General features: G+C 36.4%; 1 protein-coding gene across 1 annotated transcript in view; it reads left to right on the top strand.

Moving 5' to 3' along the window:
- LOC106143373 (espin) overlaps positions 1-14,207 on the top strand; it is a 112,693-nt gene that overhangs the window by 91,582 nt on the left and 6,904 nt on the right. Inside the window, exons 7-11 of the mRNA XM_060948872.1 lie at positions 4,627-4,797; positions 5,339-5,480; positions 6,081-6,164; positions 6,905-7,007; positions 7,504-7,720. Coding sequence (XP_060804855.1) covers positions 4,627-4,797; positions 5,339-5,480; positions 6,081-6,164; positions 6,905-7,007; positions 7,504-7,720 — 717 coding nt within the window. The remainder of the gene's footprint in view (positions 1-4,626; positions 4,798-5,338; positions 5,481-6,080; positions 6,165-6,904; positions 7,008-7,503; positions 7,721-14,207) is intronic.

Here is a 14,207-nt window from a genome sequence, read left to right as displayed (position 1 = left end):
CTGGACCAGCTGATGGATTATACGTGAATCCCATGCAAAGAGGCACTTCCACCAGTGCTACGCATAACAGCTCTTCAGGGGAAGAAAGTTCAGGTAATTCTTAGATATCTTATGAAGTAGTTAATGTTTTTTTTGAAGGAGGCAGTGGATCCCTGCTAACAGCTAGTACATAAGCTCTTCTAGATCTGGACCAGCTGATGGATTATACGTGAATCCCATGCAAAGAGGCACTTCCACCAGTGCTACGCATAACAGCTCTTCAGGGGAAGAAAGTTCAGGTAATTCTTAGATATCTTATGAAGTAGTTAATGTTTTTTTTGAAGGAGGCAGTGGATCCCTGCTAACAGCTAGTACATAAGCTCTTCTAGATCTGGACCAGCTGATGGATTATACGTGAATCCCATGCAAAGAGGCACTTCCACCAGTGCTACGCATAACAGCTCTTCAGGGGAAGAAAGTTCAGGTAATTCTTAGATATCTTATGAAGTAGTTAATGTTTTTTTTGAAGGAGGCAGTGGATCCCTGCTAACAGCTAGTACATAAGCTCTTCTAGATCTGGACCAGCTGATGGATTATACGTGAATCCCATGCAAAGAGGCACTTCCACCAGTGCTACGCATAACAGCTCTTCAGGGGAAGAAAGTTCAGGTAATTCTTAGATATCTTATGAAGTAGTTAATGTTTTTTTTGAAGGAGGCAGTGGATCCCTGCTAACAGCTAGTACATAAGCTCTTCTAGATCTGGACCAGCTGATGGATTATACGTGAATCCCATGCAAAGAGGCACTTCCACCAGTGCTACGCATAACAGCTCTTCAGGGGAAGAAAGTTCTGGTAATTCTTAGACATCATATGTAGTTAATGTTTTTTTTTTAAAAAGGCTGTGGATACTGCTAACAACTTTTAGGTCCATAAGCTCTTTTAGATCTGGACCTGCAGATGCATATGTAAATCTTAATCAACGAGGCATTTTACTTTGATCGTGGTTAATAAATCAGTTTTTTTTAATATCTTAAATTTCTGCTGTCTTGCGAATTGAGGGGTGACATATTTTTGTCTTGATTTGAGTCTTCTTACTTCCGTGATTGGCAAATTAATTTGTCACATTAATTACGATATTTCGTCATTACCAAGTCTCAGAAGGTGAGTCAACAACAGATAAACACGCGTGAAAGCAAGCTGCATTGTTTTGCTTTAAATAAGCAATTCAAACGATTATGCATCGGTATTGAGGTAACGTTAATCCTGTAATTGTAGGCGTGAAGTATTAGCGCAACGAATAGGACACGAAGCGGAGCGAGGAGCCGCCACTGTGACCGCATTCTGCAAATATTTTGGGATACATACACACATACATATCATCACGCCTATATCCCTTGCGGGGTAGACAGAGCCAACAGTCTTGAAAAGACTGAAACGCCACGTTCAGCTATTTGGCTATACGATAGAATTGAGACTCAACTAGTGACAGGTTGCTAGCCCATCGCCTAAAAAAGAATCCCAAGTTTGTAAGCCTATCCCTTAGCCGAGTGGTTTCCGGCACCATTAGAAAAAAAAAGAATAGGACCACTCCATCTCTTTCCCTAAATGTCGTAAAAGGCGACTAAGGGATATGCTTACAAACTTGGGATTCTTTTTAGGCGATGGGTTAGCAACCTGTCACTATTTGAATCTCAAGTCTTTCATTAAGCCAAATAGCTGAATGTGGCCATCCAGTCTTCAAGACTGTTGGCTCTGTCTACCCCGGAAGGGATATAGACGTGACCATACGTTAATCCTGTAATTGTAGGCGTGAAGTATGAGCGCAACGAATAGGACACGAAGCGGAGCGAGGAGCCGCCACTGTGACCGCATTTTGCAAATATTTTGGGATACATACATATATACATATCATGTACCGTGGCCGTGGCCGTGTGGTTTGCGGCACCATTAGAAAAAAAAAGAATAGGACCACTCCATCTCTTTCCCATGGATGTCGTAAAAAGCGACTGAGGGACAGGCTTACAAACTTGGGATTCTTTTTTAGGCGATGGGCTAGCAACCTGTCACTATTTGAATCTCAATTCTTTCATTAAGCCAAACAGCTGAACGTGGCCTATGTGTTGTATACATACATACATATAATCACGTCCATATCCCTTGCGGGGTAGACAGAGCCAATAGTCTTAAAAAGACTGAAAGGCCACATTCAACTGTTTGGCTTTATGATCTGAATTGAGATTCAAATAGTGACAGGTTGTTAGCCCATCGTTTGCCATCATTTTGGTATATACAGAGTAATAAATAAAAAAATATGTACGGGACAAATTACACAAATTGAGTTGGCCTCGAAGTTAGTTCGAAACTTGCGTGTTACGAGATACTAACTCAACGATACTATATTTTATAATAAATACTGATAACATCTATAGCTAGCAACACCAGCCAAATTGTCAGAGCACAGTGAAACTTAAGGGAATGGCAAATAATCAACGTTGCGAATTATAATCACGTCTATTTCCCTAACAGCGTAGACAGAGACATCAGTTGAAAGACTGATAGGCCACGTTCAATTGCTCGGCTTAATGATAGAATTGAGATTCAAATAGTAACAGGTCGTTTACGACATCCATGGGAAAGAGATGTAATCGTCTTATTCCCTTTTCCTATTGGTGCCGGCAACCACACGGTAACATGATATTATATTATTTAATAATACCCAGTTACAGTAACGATACAAATATCTACTAATAAAATATCTTGTTAATTAAAAAAATGATTGCTATCTATGTTCGGGATAATAGCTAGTCATAATCGGATGCGGCTCAGCTATGCGGAAACAAGTCGAACGCGAACGTCAAAAAAACTAGAATTTTATTACAGTTAGTCGGAATTCATTAGCCGTAGTATAATGAAATTAGTAATAACTTGTACGAGTAACGATGTATTCGTGGTCTCTAGTTGTATGGAAAAGATTTTCAGTTTTTTTTTTGCATTATAATCGACCTATAAAAAAAGTTAAATAAAAAAGTGATAGTTATATCACTTTCTAGTTTTTCCTATCATATCCTGTCATTCCCTATTCTTCAAAAAATTTTATAACGTAGTAAAATTAGTCTAAGCTAATTTTTATACAACTTGTAACACTAATTAACACCACAGTTAATTAATCAAATAGCAAATATTATTTCCTAAATCTTCTGGAATCATGGACACCCTATGGCGGAAATGATAATTCAGGAAGCGCGCGCGCAGCTTCATGTAACTCTGATCCACTTCAATGGGCAGTTATTTTCCTCTAGCCGCGGTGGGCGGTCGTGTGTGGGGTTTTTCGTGGGCAGGTTGAATCTTTCTTTGATTTGTCACATTTTTGGAAAAGCAACTTTTTGTAAAATAGGAAATCTGTTATTTTTTTCGCAACGGGCGATCGTGTGCGGAGTTTCACGATTGTGTCACGTCATTTGAAAGTCAACTTTTTGTGAAACAGGAAATGCGAAAATTTCTACTTTTGTGACAGATCTTTGGAAGAACAAATTTTAGATGACCATTAAAAGGTAGTTTCTTGTAACGATGTGATAAATCATTGTTGTTGTGTCCGAAAAAAACCAGAATAGGTGGAATATTCCAACTATGTGATATTTCCGTGGTTTGAAAAGTGCGAATTTCCATTAATAACACAAATTTTAGGAAAGACCAATTTTTCCTGCAAAAAGTAGTATTTTCCACTAATATGATATTTGGTTAGATGACTTTTCAGTGGGCTTCAACCGGTTACCATGACATAAATATTTTTATTTCTGAAAATGGGGACAGTTTGTAAAATGGTGTTGTCTTTATCGCGATAATCTTCTTTTCCGTGGACATATGTTTGGTTCGGATATAGAGATAGATATGAGTTTAGTGGAAAAGAGGAGGTACCAAGCATGGGATGTGGATCATTTTGTGTCCTTTGACGATTATGGTTTGTATTTATTATTTTTCGATTACATCAGAAATAATAACTTTTTACTGACGCGACTCCGATAAAAATTTTGAATGTGTAATTATCTAATAACATTTCGATCAGAAAGTGAGAAGCAAAACCGCAAACAAAGCAAAAGGTCTAATGAGCAATCTGCCTAGCTAGCTAATCAACCATGTAGCAAAACGTTTTATTGATAATAAGACTTTTTGCTACATGGGCGATGAAAGATCTTTAGAACAAAAGCTTATTGAAGCAATCGTCAGTTTTTCTTTAGTACATAATGAATTCACTTATGAACATAATGGGTAACTTTTAAAAAAAGGTTGAAAGTGTAACCTGTAGTACGAAATATAAGTTAAAGTTTTTGATGAGTAATTATCTACTTATATTAATTTAATGCGTTTTGCAATATCAGCAACAAAACTATATTGGTAATTTACATTATCAAATTAAAGGGTGTGCTTCAGCGATAAATTTTTGTATATTTAATCTTATTTCTTAAAACTGTAATGAGTTTATACTTTGGTGCAATCTTGTTGAATTCTTTAAATATTACACAAGATAAAAAAAATCAAAAGAAAATAAGTCGAAAGAAATATGCTTTAATACCCACTGGTTAAAATTATTGAAACAATTTGACGAAAAGATGACTAATTAAAAAAAAACTATCTCTTTTGTCAACAGCTACAGTTTCAGATGCGGACACCAACAACACCGGCGGATGGTTCCTCCACGGGAGCGCCAACACATCAGGAGCCCCGGCAGCCCTGTACCAGCGCGTCCGGGACCTATTCCACACGCGCTCCCCCGGGCCCCGGGTCCCCGCTGAAGGCCAGGAGGCTCCCACAATGACTGGTACGCTTCCAACAATGAGCTGGTCTAAACACGACGATTCTTCTGCGGTTTACGTTATGAGAGATACGGAAAGAGTCTAAACGGAACATTTTTGTAGATTCTCAAAGACGATTCAGCTATTGGACACAAAAAGAGAGTGACTTAAGGTAGAAGACTTTATTAAAATCGATAAACATTTGAATAGCGAAACACCCGGATATAAATACTCAAATAGAGGAAAAGAAAATTAAATGACAAAAACTTAGAAAGACCAAGTAGCGAAGTGCATCAAAGACTATAAAATCTGTCTTTTTAGCATTTAAAGTATACGGGATAAATTACACAGATTGAGTTAGCCTCCAAGTAAGTTCAAGACTTGTGTTACGAGATACTAACTCAACTATACTATATTTAGAATAAATATAAACGTTCAAGACCAAAGTCAATCTGAGAAGTTGGTTTCTGGCCAGGATTTGAACCCGGGACTTGCTGTGGCACAGACAAGCTCACTACCGCTGCGCCACAGAGGCCGTCAGAAATACAAATATCTCTTCTCTTACAGTAAAAGCCGAAGTCCACGGGTCCACAGAAGTGACGACAGTGCCCGAGCAGTCAGACAGTGACAGTGGCGCGGAGGCAACGAGACGTGATCATCACTACGAAGATATTTACATGCCAAGAGATGACCATCATCCGAGACGCAGGTATGAGAAGATTGAGTACATTACAGTTCTCTTTATTTGGTTTTATATAGGGGCAATTTTGAGTACTCAGTGAGAGCGGTGTGAAAGCAACAAGACTTGATCATCCCTACGAAGATATTTACATGCCAAGAGACGACCATCATCCGAGACGCAGGTATGAGGAGATTGAGTACATTACAGTCCTTTTTTTGGTTTTATATAGGACAATTTTGGGTAATCAGTGAGAGCGGTGCGAAAGCAACAAGACGTGATCATCACTAAGAAGATATTTACATGCCAAGAGATGACCATCATCCGAGACGCAGGTATGAGAAGATTAAGTACATTACAGTCCTTTTTTTGGTTTTATATAGGACAATTTTGGGTAATCAGTGAGAGCGGTGCGAAAGCAACAAGACGTGATCATCACTAAGAAGATATTGTATGAAAAGATTTTCAATTCCATCATTAAGCCATGTAGTTGAACGTGGCCTTCCAGTCTTTTTGTGATTGTTATCTCTGCCTACCCCGCAAGGGATAGACAGCAGCAACATAGAGCTTATTGCCCCTCGTTTTCATTATAGTAACAATAGCTCTAACGATACATTTCGTTAACAGGAGCAGTTCCCGCGACTCGGGCAGCCACAGCCGGCCCGGCAGCGCGGCGCTCATCGTGGACTACACCACGAAAGACAATTGTGACATGTAAGAGTCCTCCATAAATTTTACTACATACATACATGTTTTTGTTGGGGCTCGAACTTGGACCGCCAACTTCACAGTCTCACGCGCCAACCACTGGACCATCGAAGCCGTTGCGGTGGTGTCGAAATTAAAGTAGACTACATACATACATATGGTCACGTCTATATCCCTTGCGGGGTAGACAGAGCCAACAGTTTTGAAAAGCCTGAATGGCCACGTTCAGCTGTTTGGCTTAATGATAGAATTAAGATTCCATTCCATTCCAACGCCTAAAAAGGAATCCCAAGTTTGTAAGCCTATCCCTTAGTCGCCTTTTACTAGACAGTCATTAAAGAAAGCTATGAAGAAGAAGATGTTTCAAGAAGATACAATCAGTCGATAACCCGTCTAGAGTATCTTTATTAATAGTTTGGAAGGTTCTTAACCACTTTTATCTTTTTTATAATCGAATCTATAGCGGGAGCGATGATTCGTCTCGAGTCTCGACCGCCACCAAAGGGAAGATCTTCCGCCAGGCTGGTGTTATGCCTGGGGAACCGCGCGACAGACGATGTCGTGTCGGAAGTTGTATATATATATGCTCCAATCTGTGAAATCTTTACTTGCGCGATTTTGGATTTTCGCTGTTTTTGACTGATAGCGTCGCGTGATTTTATTTTATTTGTGACTTGTGGCGTATAGATGTCACCTCAAATCTTTTATTGTCAAATCCTGCCTTTAATCAAACATATTTGTTGCAGCAACAACAAGGCATACGAGGAAGTTTCCCCCGTTATAGAGACGCAGACGAAGTCTTCCATCGCCACTAAACTAGCTGCGCTCACGCATAAAGCCCAGAACTTCGTAAGTATACCTACCTTATTAAATTGTTTAGGTTTTTATTACAAAATTAAAGATAAAGATTTGTTAATTATATTACGGTATATATTATATCTCGTGGAATTATCTTCAGATAGACCATTCATCCATCCATATAATCACGTCTATATCCCATGCGGGGTAGACAGAGCTAGCAGTCTTGAAAGATTGACAGGCTACGTTCGGCTGTATTCAAATAGTGACAAGTTGTAAGCCCATCGCCTATAAGAATCCCAAGTTTATCCCTTAGTCGCCTATTACGACATCAATGGGTAAGTGATATAGTGGTCCTTTTGCTTTTTATATAAAAGTCTGTTATGAGATGAGATGTAATACCTACCCAAAATAATCACTTAGTTTCTACTTTTTAAGATTAACCTAACATTCTTAACCCTACAATAAGTATAACTAAACCATACTAACTGACTAATTAACTAACCACACCACGTTCTCCCAAACCCAGGACCGTTCTCTCCCACAGGCCAGCCGGCTGTCTTCAGCGGCCGGTTCCCGTCGCCCGTCGGTCTCCGAAGAGGTCATCGTGCAAGCTTCGGCCTCTTCTGGAGTATCCTCGGGGGGCAGCTCCGGGGACGAGGCGCCCCCCCCGCCCCCGCCGCCGCCCGCGCCGCCCGCGCCCCCTCCGCCGAAGGTCCTGGAGGAACCGGCGCTGAGGCCGTCCGAGCTGAGAGGCAGATTGGGTGAGTGCACAATTTAAATTTGAACTTTTCAATTTTAGAACATTTGCTTTTCACCAGCCAGATTTTACGTTTTCTTTTTTTTATTCAGCCAGTGTTGAATGCAAATTTAATTTGAATTTTCGAATTGGAACTGTTTAAAAATAGTATGTGAATATTTTCGTTATAATTTTATTTGAGTTCTTTTTTGCATGTAAAAAAAATAAGTTTAAAAAATACCAAAATAAAAAATTTGTACCAATCGCGATGCAACATTTTTCAGGCTAAGTATGTACTGATGTCAATTGACTTGAGCGGGTATTTTAAAGGAAGGTAAAATAATTTGACTACAAGATTACCTATGTATTTTTTTTTGTAATTTTAACATGTATTTATTTGTCACACTCACTGCAGTTACATTTATCTCTGACACTACAGCCACAAGGTCCCTGGTATAATCCTCGGTCATGCCATGATGAATACCGAACTTTTTCTGATTCCTAGCCAATCAGACTTGGATGTTTCGTTGTCTGTACCAAGTAAACCTAAATAGGTTGGGTCGTTATTGAAAGGCTTATCGTTATTGAAACCATGAACGCTTAACATATATAAATATATTTAGTTTCGATTCAATAACGAACACCCTGACAATTGTATATTGTGTCAAGTTGATTCAAAATAAGAGCTCATTCTATTCTACCATCAGCTGTGTCATGTACTTATGTGTCTCTAAAATTTTATCTACAACAAATAAACTAACGTTATCACTGCACTCTCTGCTTTCACTTATTATAAGTTGATATTTATACTTATTTCTATTGGTAATGATTTATCTAAGGTACTGACTTCATTAGATTCTCCTAACGATATAAAGACTTTTTTAAGCTTTTTCATATCCACATAGGATCACCACATAAACCCGACGGTGTAACCACCATTCTCTGCCAGTCAAACTTTTTAAACTTATAAATCGCGTCGCGTTTAGGCATAGTTTAGACTTATAGAAAACTAGTTGAATGTCATTTTGAAATATGCCCAATAAAACACACCATTTTAATTGTTTAATTAAAACATTTTAATATTCATGAAGCAATAAGTGGCAGGCAATGGAATAAGCCGCTTTCCCGACTATAATGGCCTCTTAGTTTCGTTCTGATTGTAACGAGACTCAAAACAATTTATGTAAATAAAAATGTTTTGATTAAATGAACAATATTTTACTTTCCATTTCTAAAAAGTATAGTATTATCTTAAATGTTTCTTGGTCTGAAAATCAGCTGTTGACAGCATGTTCCTTCGCAATCAGATTCATGAAATTTGCACGTAATATTATTATTAGCATATAACTTTTTTGGAAATTGTATCCGTTGAAGATATCAGTTTTTTAATTAATTTCTTAAATTTTCAATGTTTGTGATCTACCGGCCAATAAGTTCATCGTGATAGTTTATAAGTTGATATGTCATTACTAAGCGTAGTCTGAGGCACAGGTAAAGAACATCGTAGTGCATAAATTTATTTTTTATAAAAAAATATACACGTTATGGAAAAAAATTAAAATTATTTTACATTCCGCTGCCCAATGCTGCAAAACTATTTACTCTTCTTTATGAATTCTTGATACGCACATGCTTACATGGTCTTTGTACAGGCTTACTTAAAATTTGGTATCATTGCTTTTAATTTAATTAGTGGAATCCGAGGTAATGTATTAAAACGCCGAGAAAGTACACACATGCGTTCATGACGTCATGAAATCGAAAGTACCAGATGTTATCAACTAAACAAAATTTATCTCCTTACACTTTAGTTAAGACTTGCATCACAACGGAAGTACTTAACTAGTAAAATTTAGTTGTATTTATTTCTAACTATCGGTCTAAAATTAAAATGTTAACCCATAATTTCGCGTTTCACCATTTTTTAAGAAGATATTTTTTTAGAAATTGAATAAATTAACAAATTGAGTTACAGTTTTTCAGTTAGAAAGTAGAATCGAGTAAACTTATTCTAAAAGTACTTTTTAAAATTTTTCATAGTTGCAAGCACACTCACTGCGGTTACATTTTTAATTTAATTTTTATCTCGTTCATATTGTTATGATTTAATTCAAAAAAATATGAGACGGAACGTAAGAAGATTTCGCCTGAGACATTACGCATTTATGATAGCAGTGAAATTAAGGCGGCTACGGAATTGGATTATTGGTACGTACCTATAGATTTATTTATTTAAACTTACTTGTTATTAGAAGCAAAACAAATTTCGTAATATTTCAAGTACCTGTTTTGTTTTGATTATCATCCGGTTTATAGAACTGTATTGTGATAAGGGAATGCTGTGATATTATATAAAAGATAATATTTTGAAACGATTATGGGAGGGGCAGATTTAAGGAGAATAAGTACATAGGTTAAAAATATCATAAGTATAATCTATGTATAATCTCTTTACGTAAGAAAAGATTAAAAAGAAATTTGAAACTACGATTACTGGACTCATTTTAATGCTATGTTACACAGAGACAGACAAAACTTTCAGCAGTAATATAGGCTACTGTTTTCACGGAAATTCTTACGGGGGCGATGCCTCGCGCATCATATACTTGTTTATATTTATATCACTATAGCTATAGTGAATGTGGGCTAAATTAATTAAACCACAGTCTAAACAAACAGAGTGAGACAATTTCAGCCGCCTGAATCTTTATGACTTTTCGAGTTAATTCTGCTTTAGCATATACCTACTTTCTATACCGTGTTCCTTTCAATATATTTAAATGTTTTTTTTATATTTTACTTGCTTATATCACTGTTTACAGAAATGATTTTTTAAACAGGTATCAATTATGATTTAATTGAAATCGAAAATTTATGTTTATAAGCACATTGTGTGATCCAAACAAAGTGGCATCAGCTATAAATATCTCTTATGGGAAAGCAAAAAATAATTTTAATGTTACTCTTATTATAACGGTATTCCTTCTGAAATGACCCAGTTTTATAAACACTAACCATTTCGCATGCGCAATCTGTCTCTGTCGCATGCTCACCAGCTTTAACGCATTCTTAAATCATCATCCTGATTGTGATATTTGGACGTGGATAAATGGAATACGATTATAAGAAATTTTTTGTTATTTTGTGAGAAATGTTCTTCAAATTGTTTGTTTCTGTAAGTAACTTCATTATTTCTTGCCCATATTATACTTGTTATTTGAAACTGTTATCTGAAGTCTGAGCCCGAGACTTCGTTCTCGTGGAATAGTTATTTTGGGCATCATTGAAGCCCTCAAAGATGGATAATCTACCCCGATTTTTTTCACATTCTCCATAAATTCTTCGCTCCTAATAGTTGCAGCATGATGATATATAGCCTAAAGGCTTCCTCGATAAATGGTCTATTAAACACAAAAAGAATTTTTTAATTCGAACCAGTAGTTCCTGAGATTAGCGTGTTCAAACAAAAAACATACAAACTCTTCAGCTTTATAATATGTATCAGTATAGATATGTGCAATACTGTGTTATTTATTATTATAATATTGCACTTATAACGATGCATAAAAGCCGGCTTTATATCCAGCCCGGCAAACAATTATAACGTTACAAAACCGCTGAACAGTTGACGAAATCAATATTTTCCATGAAATTTTCGTAAATAACCATTTCTACACACTGCTGCTGTTTATTCGACTGGAACGTTTCGTAAGATGGCTTGTTAAGTCGATTTATTAGTGTGCTGCGAATTTATGGAGATTTGAGCTTTGAAAAATAAATTGAGTCTGTTATTTTTTTATTTTATGAGTTCGGTTATGGCAAAGGAATCGTTGAAGCTTCATTAATTTTTTATTTTACTCGTCATCATAGTTGTTGATTTTTCAGTTTTTCTGTGTATATCAAAAAAGAACAATCTTCTGTGGAGGGTGCAACCGGGAATACGCAGAGACGAGAGAGAGAGAGAGAGTACATCAAGAAATATAACAATTTTATTATGTAACGCAAATTCCTGGGTGCGAAAGGATTTCATTAGAATGTCCTTCTATTGAAGGAGTACATAACCTTTGGCAGCACGAAATTTGCTTCTTCGTAAGCTACATTCCAACAAAAGTTATAAATATGGTTTGCAGAAAAATCTATACTAATATTATAAAGCTGAAGAGTTTGTTTTGTTTGTTTGTTTGTTTAAACGCGCTAATCTCAGAAACTACTGAACCGATTTGAATAATTCTTTCACTGTTAGATAGTCTATTTATCGAGGAAGGCTATAGGCTACATTTTATCCCGGATTTCCTACGGGAAACGTCAACAATGCAGGTGAAAGTTGAATGAGTTGGCCATCTGCGAGCTTTCCACGCGAACGCTGCGCAAACCAACAAAGATATAGTAAAACAATGTACTAAAGATGTGAAGTACTCATTTTTTGCCACAAAAATGTCCGCGAGAGCATATATCTATCTCTTAAGGTTTACTTACAATGACCACTTTTATGTTCATTTTTTAAGATTATTTTTTCATTATAAACATAAGTTATTTTGAAACCAATTTTCTTTAATTCAGTATTAATCCTTATCCAAATAAATATGTTTATTACTTTCGGCTTTTCATGTAGACTAAAATTGCCATTTACAGTATATAAATCAGACGAATAGGTTTTGAGATTTAGTCGTTATAAGCAGTTTGCAGCGAAACATTTAATACGGCGAACCAGCGTTCTTTCTAATACGCGTGACCGCCTGACCAATGATGCCCAAAATAACTATTCCACGCGGACGAAGTCGCGGGCACAGCTAGTCTGTAATAAAGGCGGAAAAATACAGATGTAATTTTCACCAATTTTTTTTTCTAATTAGATATTTTCTTATTAAATCGTTTAAAGAGTTCCAATTATACCTAAAGTATTTTAAACTAAAGCCATTAATTTGCGGTTAATTTATTGCAAACAAGCCATCATCTATGAGACAATGGCTCGTAGATGCGACACGATGTTTTTGCGTGTTGAAATGTTCCATAGTTTCTTTATTGTATATGTATGAGATGTGTATGAGCCAGTCACCGATATCGGATCCAAGAATGTTGTTAAACAATGTCTTTTGAACTATTTTATCGACATTCATCAACATTCATCGACAGGAGATTCAATTAAGATCTCTCACTGCGACCATGAAACAATGACTCTTTTATTTTGACGGCCTCTATTGCGCAGCGGTAGTACGCTTGTCTGTGACACCGGGTTCGAATTCCGGTCAGGGCATGATGAGAAAAGAACTTTTTTTGATTAGCCTGGCTCTATATAAGTATTTATTATAAAATATATAAAATATAGTATCGTTGAGTTAGTATCTCGTAACACAAGTCTCGAACTTACATCGAGGCCAACTCAATCTGTGTAATTTGTCCCGTATATATTTATATTTAACTTAGTTTGATTGCTAACAGATTTTACAGTGAGAGAAAGGGAAAAAAACTGCACAATCGTTATAAAAATACTTATAACACCGACATATCATTGATTGAGCTCGTCCCAAGGATCGTAACACGGTTATCATAGAAAATTGTTTTTTAATTTCAATTTTTTTTAAGTAGACCGGGTGCTTAACTATCACTACTAAAAACAATTTATTTACATACTCATTTTTAGAAATGATTCTCGATTTCAACTTTTTTTTTAACTTGTTTCTTAAACCCTTTTACTTAAAGTAAAAAAAAAATAACTTCCGCTAAATCTTTAAAGGTTCTTAAGAAGATATTCTTATTCCTAGAAATTCAACGGCACCGAAGGCCGGGGCAGGCAGTCTTAAAAAAAAATTAAGTCACAAACACCAGAACATCTCCGTCAAATTTGAGAAAGCAAGACCACATAACAAATTATGGTGTTATACAATTTTATACTATTATGTTTGGAGTTAAATGCCAATACCAATGTAAGGAAGTGATCGTAAACGCGAGTGAGTTACAGCTATTACGATCTAGATTACCGTTTTAGGAATTACGATTACCGTCTGGTTCAGTGATAAAATTGGTAATTGATTCATCGGTTTTATTGTTACATACTTCGATCATACGATGATGTTTCTGGGTGACAAATAAATCCATAAGTTGTAGGCATAATTTGTTCCGACGTGTAGCGTGAAAGAGGTAGCATAACCGATAGTCTTTTTTAAAGCTCCTTCACCTGAATAGGAGCTTTAAAAAGAGCTTTACAATGTTAGTTTTCTTCTAGCATATTTGTTATTTACAATTTATATTAAAGCGTACTATCGCCGGCAAAAACAAAGCATACCTATAATTTCCGTTTAGTATATATACTAAATATAAATTATACATTTAAGATACCTACTATAATTAAGACGACGCGATTTATTTTATTTTGGTATGGGAGAAATAAAATGATAGTGTGTACAATTAAACTATCTACACATAAAGCGCACATTTAATAAAATATAAAACAATAAATTTTGCCGGCGATTGTACACCGCATGGACAGGGTGCGTGCGCGCTGATGCGCTGAC

This window comes from Amyelois transitella, chromosome 17 (assembly GCF_032362555.1).
Source record: "Amyelois transitella isolate CPQ chromosome 17, ilAmyTran1.1, whole genome shotgun sequence".
In the NCBI taxonomy this organism is placed as follows: domain Eukaryota; kingdom Metazoa; phylum Arthropoda; class Insecta; order Lepidoptera; family Pyralidae; genus Amyelois; species Amyelois transitella.
The sequence above is the reverse complement of the archived record's forward strand: the minus strand, read 5'-3'. Positions and strand labels throughout refer to the sequence as shown.